Source organism: Sprattus sprattus, assembly GCF_963457725.1.
Source record: "Sprattus sprattus genome assembly, chromosome: 14".
Taxonomy (NCBI): Eukaryota; Metazoa; Chordata; class Actinopteri; order Clupeiformes; family Clupeidae; genus Sprattus; species Sprattus sprattus.
In genome coordinates, this window is record NC_137912.1 from 26,084,942 (window position 1) to 26,097,687 (window position 12,746).

The 12,746-nt window shown below is 41.3% G+C and overlaps 1 protein-coding gene across 1 annotated transcript; it reads left to right on the top strand.

The window, feature by feature from the left end:
• Positions 1–1,130: 1,130 nt before the first annotated feature.
• Positions 1,131–11,145, top strand: fshr (follicle stimulating hormone receptor; the record flags this gene model as incomplete). The annotated part of the gene is made up of 7 exons (XM_080851741.1): positions 1,131–1,309; positions 5,674–5,748; positions 5,978–6,052; positions 6,265–6,339; positions 6,502–6,576; positions 7,634–7,819; positions 10,008–11,145. The coding sequence occupies 7 exons, from the start codon at positions 1,131–1,133 to the stop codon at positions 11,143–11,145; spliced, it is 1,803 nt and encodes a 600-aa protein (XP_080707867.1).
• Positions 11,146–12,746: the final 1,601 nt, after the last annotated feature.

Here is a 12,746-nt window from a genome sequence, read left to right on the forward strand (position 1 = left end):
CCCCAGTCTGGTAGGTAGCTAGGCTTGTGTGTTTAGTTGCCCCAGTCTGGTAGGTAGCAAGCCTTGTGTGCTTTCGTTGCATTCACCCTGAGCCTGTGGGTTAGGGTGACCAGACAGTCCCCATTTTTTGTTTATGAAGATAAAAACATCACACTGTTTTCCAGGTGTTTACGTGTCTGGACTGAAAATTTCCCCGGATTTTTCTCAGATATCTGGTCACCTTACTGTGGGTGCACAGGGTGCACTTGTTATCTTTTCTGGAACAGCTGAAAACCCACTCAGAATGCACCCAGCATAACCCATCAATAACACAATACTCAAACCAAATTTGGGCCCTGTGTGGGGAAACACTGTCTTCAGGGCCAACTGTTGTGTGAATACAAGAAAGCTCAACTGAAATAAAAGAAGACATGGTTCACTTATAACACTAAGAATATAAATTACTCTAAAATGACTTTAACACGCCAAGCAGCCACTCCAGTTGCTTAAAAAGAGATCTCAACAAAGGTCGTTGAGTAACAAAGTTCTTATAGGACACTGAAGCGTAAATTAATTAATTCTAATCATTGTATCCATTAAGATGAACATTTGTATTATTATTATTATTATCAATGAAAGGTAACTACATATCAATACCAAATGCTGCAAATATCAAACTAACTAAACAAGTGTGTTTAATGTTTTTCAGTACCCTTCAAAATGAGAGCATAACAAAGAATACAGAAATAAGTGAATGAAAGGGGCGTATAGGTAGGGAACACGAGGAAAACAAAGGAGAGAGAATGTTCAAAAAGAGCACGCACTCCGTATCAGCAGTCTTCTTTCTCAAGGTCTTCCATGGCTTCAGCCGACACAATCCTACCCACCCTCAGTCGCTCTACACTAAGAGACCCCCACCACAGCTCCAGTCCTTCAAAGAAACCTTCTGATCAAGATGTCTGCCAACCCCTGGGACCTTTCTTCTCTATGATTAGTGAACTGGATGTTTACAGAGGCTCCATGGCTTGATGCAAAGGGCTTCCAGAAAGAACCATCTTGCACATCTACACACAGAGCTGGAAACAACCAGATACATCCTCTACAGAGAGCAACCAGACTCAGCAGTGAAGGAATTTCAACTGAACATCACAATGAAGAATGTGGTGGCTGTGGTAGTGATGCTGGGGCTCTCTTTGATGGGGCTCAGAAGTGCAGCCAACAGCACAATCGCAAGACCTCACCTCTGCTCGTTCGATGAAGAATCATTCTCGTGTTTGAACAAGGAGATTCAAGAGATGCCTACCGACATCCCGAAAAACACAATCTACATGTAAGTACACATGAAAACAGACACACACAGCATACAAAACTCAAAACCCATTCTATAAATAAGTCAAATTGAATTGAATTGCTGCCAATGGTAAGAGAAGCTACTAAGTACATTTTGATTGTGTAAAAATGTAATAAATATCATCAAATTGGAGGAGAGGAAGGATTTGACCATAACCTGAAGCACAACAAATAAGATAGGATACACAGAGACTACAATAGTGTATAGTGTAAAGTACTGGAAACTAGACTGATCATTAAAATTCCCCCAAACCAGTGAACAACAGTCCCCACTGTTTCAGCCACAGGTCTCTGCACTGTTTTTGCCTGGGTTGTTGTGATGGTCATCAGATGTTTAAAGTTATAAAATGTTGCCTTTGTTGAGAGTGATAGATATTATCTCATGTAATCTCATCAAGGTTACGGGAGCTGATGAAACATGGACTTGGCCTTGAGTTCAGTTTGAATACAGGGGCAGGCAGGGGTCAGTGGGAGGTTTTGTCAGTGACTACAATCAAAGTCAGCTCGCCGCCAAACTGAAGGGACATACGTCTCTGATCTGGGACCTGCTCAGTTTAATGTAAATCGTGTTTTCGCTGTTTAAATGACCTGTAAATGATTACTTCTGTAACATCACTGGATTTGCTTTGTTAGTTTGATACATTTAGTCTTGAAATGGTTGCACTGTTGCTACAATCACTGGCCATGTGCTGGATATGTGTGTGTGTGTGTGTGTGTGTGTGTGTGTGTGTGTGTGTGTGTGTGTGTGTGTGTGTGTGTGTGTGTGTGTGTGTGGCCAGGTCTGAAGCTGCTAAATTCAGCCATGTTTCACCAGGAACACCGAGTTCTGCCCTGATACCAGTTGATACACAGAGCGAGAGCTGCAGCTGGCTCTCCTCAAGACAGAGAAACTCAGACGCAAGCAAGAGTTGACGCAGAGTTTAGCCAGTCCAAGTGTCCTTTCCCATGGGCTGGGGTCATTGCAGAGGGGAAGGTTCTCACATTCTTAGGTCTAACTGTTCATGATTCAGGTACTGCAAGTTTGTACAGCAGCTCCAATGTGGACTCGGTTGAAGAACAACATGTAACAATACTGAAGACTGAACATAGCGAAGGAGAGAGAGAGTGTGTGTGTGTGTGTGTGTGTGTGTGTGTGTGTGTGTGTGTGTGTGTGTGTGTGTCTGTGAGTGTGTGTCAGAGAGAGTAAGAAAGAATGGAGGAATTGTTAGCAGTTGGATGGTTAAGGAGGTCTTCAGAGAGCACAAGCATTTTATACTGTATCTTTACACTGTATCATTGGAATGAAACAAACAGGAGGAGATGAACACTGTGTAACTCATAAACCACCACTATGTGCGAAGGCTTAACTCAAGGCCTACTGGAGGCAAACGTTACAGAACAAGCTGTTTGTGAGTGTTTGTGTAGCATAATGGCACCCTGACCTTCCAGCACCTGCAGAGGCAGAGTGTTTTTGCCCTTTGGGTTTAACTCAGCCATCAGAAAAGGTGCCTACATTCTCTTCATTGCTAAGTCAAATGACTAACTAGTAATGGAAAAGACCCATATAGAGTAAATAAAAGAAACATAAAACTCTCAGAGGCACTATTCGGGTTGACTGTAGTCTTAACTTCAAAGGAAAAGACACTTGATTTGAAATTAGAAATTTCATTAAAAGAGGAAAATCAGTATCAAGTTAGGGTCAGTTTAACATGTACGTATATTGACATTCCATTACTTTAGCTATGGGGACCATACGAGATGTTGAATAAACACAGCTATGGCAGTGAGAGAGACAGTTGGAGCCGTTATCCTTCTCCTTGTATGACAATATAACTTATTGTCTCCAAATCTTTTTTTATTTGTGACAGGGAATTCAAGCTAACCCGCCTCGTTGCAATTCCAAAGAGAGCCTTCTTTGGTTTACAACACCTACAAAGGATGTAAGTAATGCAACAAAAACTAAATTAGGTCATTGCATGTCTTCAATGAGAAATGTTTGTTTGTTTGGGAGGGGAAGGAGTATTTTGGAGAGTGATACGAACCCGTACAGCCCAATAACCTTAGTAGTATTTAGTCTTTATTGGGTATGTTTTGTCTTTAATTCAGCACATGCTGTGTGGAACAGGTCCAAAACACAATAGATATGAATCACAGAAATCTTGAGAACAGGAGAACTTTCACTCTCTCTCTCTCTCACACATACACTTACATTAACATGTGTGTACGTATCATATGAAAAGGCCTCATATTTCTGAATCTTCGAATGGAAATGCTCAATGGTTCAAATGTTTAAATTCTAGCATTTATAACACAGTCTTTCCCATTGTCAAGCCGTATAACAAGAGCGGAACAAGGAACAACCCATGACTCCTTGTGAAATCTGCTTGTGATCAGAAAAATATGAATACAAATGTTGAGAAGCACCACTCTACACTAGCATTAAGAATGTTTAGGGTTATGAGTCTTAGAGGTATTTTAGAGAGTGATGAGTATTAGAGGTATTTTAGAGGGTTGAATGCCATGAAACCTGGGGCACCCGAAGATAGTTGCAATCTAAATTATTCAACCCCCATTGCACATTAGGTGTATTGGCAAAATATAGAATTGCTCAGCTGTTTACAATAAACTAATTACACAAGAGCTGTTTAAGTTGTTAAATGAAACTAATATTACAAGAGTTTGTTTCCAAACTCAACACAAAATGCTTCTTTTAATGACTACTGCAGTCTCAAAATGATTCAACCCCTTCATGACAAGCACCTTCAGTACTAAGTAGAGTCCCCTTTTGCTGTTGACCTGCTGCAAACGTGATGCATAGCCAGACACCAGCTTTCGACAGCGTTCCTGAGGAATCTTGGCCCATTCCTCATGGTCAATGGCCGCCAGTTCAGTAATATTCTTGGGTGTGCGTTTTGCAACCGCCTTCTTCAAATCCCACCAGAGATTTGGATGGGGTTCAAGTCAGGCGACTGTGACAGCCACTCTAGAATCTTCCCTGAGCCACCACCATGCTTCACTGTAGGCAGGGTGTTCTTTTCAGCATATGCCTCATTCTTCTTTCTCCAAACATACCGCTGATCCATAGGCCTGAAAAGTTCCATTTTGTTTCATTGCTCCACAGAACAGAATTCCAAAACTTTAGTGGCTTATTTATATGGTTTCAGCATATTGGAGCCAACTTTTCTTGTGGTTTTGGGTCAGTAGTGGTGTGCGAGGGTTTTTGACCACTTGCCTCCTCAGGAATGTGGTGGCAGCCGCTTATAGCTTCCTCTTTCTGCCACGTCCAGGTAGTGTAGCCACTGTTCCTTCAACTTTGAACTTGCGAACTATGCTTCCAACTGAATCTCTAGGGACATTCAGTGCTTTTGCTATCATTTTGTATCCTTTTCCTTGTTTGTGCAAGGCAACGCTCTCTTCTCTGAACTTTTGGGACAATTCTTATGACTTATTTCTAACATGCAATCAAACGTCACTCTCAACAAACCCCTAGTCAGTCCAGGTATTTATATGTTCTATCTCAAGCACACCTGAACTAATGAAGCCATCAATTAGTTGCACCAGGTGTGCTTGAGACAGGGGGTTGAATAATTTTGAGACTGCAGTAGTGATTAAAAGTAGCATTTCGTGTTGAATTTGGTGAAAACCATGGTAATATTAAAAGTTTTTTTAACTATTTCAACAGTTCTTGTCTACTTGAAAAATTGTACAATTTGCCAATAAGCCTAAAAGGCAATGGGGGTTGAATCATTTTAATTGCAACTGTATCTATGTTAATCAACAACACCATCCACACTATGTCAACACAGAGAGGGGTTAACTGTTAACTGCTGCAGCAGTAACCTAGCCCACCTCTAATTTACAGTTTTTCTATGCAGATAGATAACTTCCCATGTCTATGGATATCCCCTGCTCTTAGCTCACCCATAGGCCTACAATAAACTCTGGATGAGAATAAGCAAAGCACGTTCTTTCTCCAAAAAGAAGGAGAGCAAACCACACTTAAAAGCCTTCACCGCAACCTCAGCACTGGCAATGGATAGAACACGTCATTTCCTAAATCTTGGTTTGGTTTTGTTATGACTAAAAGGAAGCGGGAGGGCTGGAATGACCAACAGAGTGCACTTGAGTGCAAAGCACAATTTCTTTGTGATGTAAATACAAACTGAAATCTGTTTTAGTCTTAAGCTGTGGGGAAATGGTATAATTAGCTGCAAGAATTAAGGGTTTCTCTGCGTGAGGAGGCCCTAAGAGCAGCCCCCTACAGGTCTGGTCTTACCACATGTTCTTGCCCCCCTACTTTGAAACTTGTTCTCTGCGCCACTGTTCATTATTTATGAGGGTAACTCTTGTGTTTCTGTCCTTCAGAGTGGTCTCAGAGAACGGACATCTGTTGCAGATCAGTGATTTCTCCTTCGCAAACCTCTCCAGCCTAACAGAGATGTGAGTTGAGTGAGTTCACCAAAATGACATTCTCAGCTAGTTCTTCTCAAACAGGTTTACGGACAAACGGGTCTATCACACAAACGCAACTTCACTCAGTAAAGCTGAGTATGCTATTCAGCTGTCGCATAACCCCAAATGTGTCTTCTTTTCTCAGTAAAATTGAATGGGAATACATCTTTGGCGGTTAGGTTCATTTGTAAAGACCTATCTGCTTTTCTGCCCACAGAATAATATCTAAATCAAAAAACCTTGCAATCATTCACAAGAATGCCTTCTGGAACCTGCCTAAGCTAAAATATTTGTAAGTACCATTATAACTCCCAGTTAAATATGATTCATTTGAAATGGTTCTGGTTCGTCAGTATGACAATGGCGCCATCTAGAGGTGTGTGTAAGCTTTGGTTAAAAATACCAGCTAATAACGAAAGATATCAAAAACATTCAAATGTTCTCTTAAGATCTCCTAGTCTATGTGATTGTATATGTGTGTGACTTTTTGTCCTATGCCTTCAGGTCAATAACAAACACTGGACTAAAAAAGCTGCCTGTTTTCTCCAGGATTAACTCAGTTGTGAAGAACTTTTTGCTGTATGTTGACCCTCCCAGAAACACTTCCACTCCTTTAAACTTATGTTCAAGGTTTAGGGTAAAATAAAAGACCCTTGACCATCCTACTCAAAATACACAGATTAGTTCAAACAGTTGTAGATCTATACAAATTAACCTTTTTTTTGTTACTTCCACTGCCAGTATCCTCCAGGACAACATGCACCTCCAGGTCATCCCTACCAATGCATTCTTGGGACTGAGCATGGACTCAGAGCTGTAAGTGTCAGCTGGTCCCATCCAGAGGCCCACAAACAAACACAGTTTAGCTTTATGAAGCACATCATCAGGATGACATGCCTCAGTTTATATCATGTACTGTAGATAATTAATCAAATAATAATTCCTTTTGAATTTTCCTTTTTCTACTTGTGTGTTGTCCACCTAACAGCAGGTTGAGAAATAATAATATCACCAAAGTGGAGAGCTATGCTTTCAATGGCACTAAAATGCAGAGATTGTGAGTAGAAGACATTTTTCATTCCACTAGACAACCTAACTTGACATCTTATTTCTTACACTTCTTGTTACACTACATAATGAAGCTAAATCTGTGCACCCCATTAAACTGTGGCAATTACCTGCATATAGCATATATAGTATAAATATTTATAGCATATACTGTATATATCTGAACAAAGAGAAGGATCAAGGGATAGAGAAGGATATTGCAACATTGAAAACCATTCTGTCTGCTAAGCCTCATAAGCAAACTCTTATTCGCTCTTTGATATATTTAATTATGCTGTGCTGGTCTCTTTGACAAGTTCATACAAATCTCACATTCAGGAATGTCTAGTTACCAGCGATTTTTCATTTATTCTCTCCGTCTCTCTATCACACACACATTTTGTATCTCTCCAGGTCTCTCATGGGAAACAAAAATCTCAGCCAGATAGACCAAGACGCCTTCAAGGGAGCTGAGGGTCCTAAATCTCTGTAAGCATTATTGTATCTCTGTGTCAACAACCTCAGTCAGCTTCAGGGTCTGTCCTCCACATCGAGAACCAGTTTACAGAAAACTATAACTAAAACATGTTCAATGGAAGATTTTAAGCATTGCCTTCTGGGACACTGTAAACTCATATAAATGCAATACAGTTCACAATCCAGTTAAGTTACCTTACACATACTTAGGGATGCCACTGTTAATTTCAAGTGTCAAATTGAGATGATAGGCAACTTAAATGAAACCTTGATTAAAAAAACATTTGTGCTTCATTGCTTACCAGAAATGATTATGCAGAATCCTCCACATCCGTTATGTATCCCACAGAGACATCTCAGACACCAATGTCAGCCTTCTGCCACTCAGCATGCTGAAGACCATCCAGAGTCTGGTTGCCAAATCTGTCGAATCCCTGAAAATTCTGCCCAGCCTGAAATACTTTCCAGATCTCATAGAAGCCAACCTCACATATTCCAGCCACTGCTGTGCCTTTGCCGACTTCAGAAGGAATAGGTCTGTCTTTTGTCTTTTTTTCATTATCATAGCAGAGCTTTTCTGCCCAAGAGGCTTTCACTAGCCTTGGGTTCATTATCTGGCCAAACCTGGGTGATCTAGTGCGTGCCAAGGACCTGTTTGATTGTTCAAGCTGATTGCAATGAACGATTAGCATGCTACTCGAGCTAAGGTGTGCTTTACCCTAAGACTAACGTGAACTTTACTCACGTAAACAATTGAGTCTAACTTGCAATCTAACGTTAACTATAGCTGTTTACTATATCCTATAGCTGGCAAATGTTAGAGCCACGTCTTCAGGCTACCTGTGATACGGATTGCTAAACTATTCCAGTAGCCTACATGACAGTAAAGAAGAAAGGGGTCTGACGAATCTGTTTACCTTATGAGGGATATGCTTTATTACAGTGCATGAAATACCCTGTATTGTTATTCCTAGGCTTCTTCTTCTTCTTCTTCTTACCTTTTTCTGCGATTAATTCAACCCGAACCGCTTAACGTAGAAACTTCATTCAAACTTTGTCGCGTAGGTACTGTAAAGGACACTTATGCTATGTATTTTTCACGTTTCTAAACTTTATACTTTTTAAGATATTAAATAAAAACGAATCGAAATTTTCCCATTGACTTACATTGGGCCATTATGACATCATAATAGGGTCTTTAAACTGGCTTGCACCTGTGCTTCACTGACAGCTGCGCCAAATCAAAGGAACCTCTCCTCTGTCCCTCTCAATTTAAAGGCACCCAGTGCAACTTTCGAGGCTTAAAAATAAACATTCAATTTCTAGTCTTTTTTACACCTAGTAAGTTTCAATAACTCCATACCATTACATACCGACATTCAAGCAGCAAAGATGAGACGTCGTTGTGTGGTGAGAACTGATAGAAAATCGATAACAACAACAATCGCCGCCATTTTCTTTATTTTTTGGTAACCTACAATAAATAAAGCAGGTTCCAGTCAATGGAAAAATGGCTTCTCCCCACCGGCGATTGTTGTTGTTTACGATTTTCTATCAGTTCTCACCACACAACGACTTCTCATCTTTGCTCCTTGAATGTCGATATGTAATGGTATGGAGTTATTGAAACTTACTACGTGCAAAAAAGACTAGAAATTGAATGTTTATTTTTCATTGAATGTTTACATAAAGTTGCACTGGGTGCCTTTAACTGTAACTAGGAACATTAAGACACCTTCCATTCTCTACTTTTTTTCTCTCCATCTCTCCATCTTTCTCTCTATCCCTCTCAGTCTACTTTCTCTCACACTCAATCTCTCTTCTTCACTCCATTTTTATCTCCTTTTTTCAATATTTTCACTCTCTTTTTCTCTTTCACTCTTCTTTCCTTCTTCCACTCATCTTTCCTTCTTCCACTCTTCTTTCACTTTTCTTTCCTTTCTTCACTCTCCTTTCTTCTTTCACTCTTCTTTCCTTTTCTTCTTTCCTTCTTCAACTATTATTTCCTTCTTTCACTCTTCTTTCTTTTCTTCTTCCACTCTTCTTTCCTTTCTTCACTCTTCTTTCTTTTCTTCTTTCCTTCTTTCACTCTTCTTTCCTTCATCCTCTCTTATCTCCTTTCTTCACTCTTCTATCCTTTCTTCTTTCCTTCTTCCACTCTTCTTTCCTTTCTTCTTTCTTTTCTTCTTCCTTTCCTAACTTTTGCATTTCATGCACTGGTATTTCCTTCAGGAAATGCATTTTCTAGTTTGAGTGTGCCATGTAGATTCCAAAGAATGGCAAGAAATGGCAAACAGTCACTTTGGTTTCCATTATATTCCTTTTCTTAACTTATTCTGTTGTATGTTGGAGGTGCCTGGCATCCAGACTTTCTCGCATGATATATCAACTTGAACTCCCCACTCTCTTTGGAAATGAATGACGTTTAAACCGAGGTGGCATGTTAGGCAAAAGGTTTTTGTTTTAGCGCTTGAAGCCCCAGCGCGTTAGCCCTGGTTGGCCCAAGACAGTCCTAGCTCGCATTGGTCCGATAGTGGAATCACACACAGCTACTGGCTCCCCAGGCTCAGATGATAGTATTTTTTGTAACTGTGTAACAGTATTTATGCCTTTGCAAAGATGCTGGAGGTGAAGGCAAAACCCTTGAATGTGTGTCTTCTTTTGTGCCCATAGTATTTCAAAAAGGATCCCTGAATGTGTGTCTTGTTTTGTGCCCATATTAGGTCCAAAAGGCTCCCTGTTTGTGACGAGCCTAATCTCATCCTTCTTCTTCCGTCTTCCTTCTACCGTGATTACTGCGAGGAGCGGACAGAAGTCATCTGCTACCCCAAACCAGATGCCTTCAACCCCTGTGAGGACATCATGGGTCATACCTACCTACGTGTGCTCATCTGGATCATCTGTGTGCTGGCCATCGTGGGCAACTCTGTGGTACTGCTGGTACTTCTGACCAGCCGCTACAAGCTGACTGTGCCTCGCTTCCTTATGTGCCACTTGGCCTTTGCAGACCTGTGTATGGGTGTCTACCTAATGATCATTGCGTCTGTGGACATCCACACTCGAGGACATTACTACAACTATGGGATCGACTGGCAGGAAGGTGTGGGTTGCCAAGCAGCTGGCTTCTTCACAGTGTTTGCCAGCGAGCTGTCCATCTATACTCTGACAGTCATCACGTTAGAGCGATGGCACACTATCACCTATGCAATGCAGTTAGAGCGCAAACTGCAACTGCGCCACGCAGCAGCTCTGATGGCAGGTGGCTGGGTGTTCGCCTGGCTGGTAGCGCTACTCCCGGCACTGGGTCTCTCCAGCAGCTACAAGGGAGTAAGCATTTGCCTTCCCATGAACGTGGAGACCCCCGCATCACAGAGCTACGTGGTGCTGGTTTTGCTGCTCAATGTGTCCGCCTTCCTTGGCATGTGCGCCTGCTACCTTGGCATCTACACCACTGTGCGCAACCCCCATGCCCTCGCCCCGCTCACAAGTGCCTCGGACACACGACTGGCCAAGCGAATGGCTGTGCTCATTTTCACTGACTTCCTGTGCATGGCACCCATCTCCTTCTTCGCTATCTCCGCCGCCCTCAAGTGGCCACTGATCACCGTGTCCCACTCCAAGGTGTTGCTCGTGCTCTTCTACCCCATCAACTCCTGCGCAAACCCCTTCCTCTATGCCTTTTTCACCAAAAATTTCAAACGGGATTTCTTTGTGCTGGCCAGTCGCTTTGGCTGCTTTAAAATGCAGGCGCAGATCTACCGCACGGAATCCGTCTCGGTTCAGAACGGTGTCTGGGTGCCCTCGCCGAGGTCCAGTGAAGGCACTATCTATTCACTGGTCCACATGACTTATAAACACTGATCCACGTCAAGCCAACATGCTATGCTCCACCCAGATCACATAACACAAGTGTCAAGAAGGTTAACAGTTTTGGACTTTCGGATGAAGGGGCTTTCATCAAGCAAATGCAATCCAAAGAACTGACTTGACTAGTCCATTTCTCCGAACTTTGACTTTCACAGCAGCTAGACGTTAATTCAACCTTTCTACATACACAATCAATTTAAGTCAATTTGTAAAGTACAGGGCCAGTCCGGAGTGGCCATGAAAAGAACACTTCCCTCGGAGAAACGGAGACGAGACACAACATCTGTACCCAAAGAACATACATTGTATATCCAATCCCCACGGTCCAATACCCTGTTTTATAATGCAATTGAATGTATTAATGATGTGATAGTTAATGTAAAACAGTAACTATTACTGTATTACAATTGACGCCGTTATAATCTCCTGTGTTTTGTAGACAAAGAACTATACTTTCACTGTGTGTTTCACTGTGAGTGCACCTTTTAAATTAGCTGTATGATTTGTCTATTAAGACCTAACTGCCAACAGGACTGCCAAGGCTGCCATCATATCAGATATTCTGAAATGTGCTTTTAATGGAAAATGCAGATACTGGTAATGTAATGTTTGAGACGTAGTTACACACACGTCAAAATATATTGACTAGCTGATTAAAGAAATCACATCACCACTGTTTATCTGCAATATTATTCAGTTACATTCTGCATTCTACAATAAGACCACAACTGGTCTTATTTGTTAAAAAACAGGAAGACCCAAGTGGCCTAAATCATTTTTGGAACTGTCAAAAGAGCTCCTGGACATGAGGAATGATTGGACATCCTGGGATCAAGTCACTGAATTTGTTAAAGTAAGTGGTGTAGGCATTCTGTGAAATGCTGCACAGAGTAAAAAGGAATTCCATAAGGTTGTAAGAGGGATGCAAAAGCTTACCTGCACTTCGCTAGACAGCAGGACGACAGGGGGCCCCTTCACCGGCCAGTTTCTGAAAACTTGGTTGTGACTGTTGAGAAGAATTAAATAACCTCTCATATAGTTTATCACAGCAGTGTCCCCAAAAAACATTAATGTGAGAGTGGTTCTTTTTATGTCACTCTTAAACTTGACAAGGTTTCATGGTTTACGATACTAAAATGCACAATAATTGTTGCACAAAAAATCTTTTGTACCTACTAAGGAAAAAGTGCCAGAATTGACTTTCACCCCTGTGCTCCATAGTGCTCCCCTCAGGCAACACTTTTTTCTTGATTCTTGCATCCTGTTAGGATAGGTTAGGACTCTTGCATCCTTAGGATAGCTTAGGATTCTTGCATCCTGTTAGGATAGCTTAGGACTCTTGCATCCTTAGGATAGGTTAGGTCCATGGATGTAGACGGGCGGGGGAGGCAGAGCATCACCTGTCATACTGCAATGCAAATAACTTAAGAAAAGAAAAAAATATGTAAAAATAATATATATATATATAGTAGTAATAGTAATACTAATTTACTGGGGTAAATACTAATTTTTAACCATTGAGTACAGATTAGCACACCACAATGTTTGCAGTACTGCTAAGGCGAATAGAGCAGTACGTTTTTTTTCTATGCATG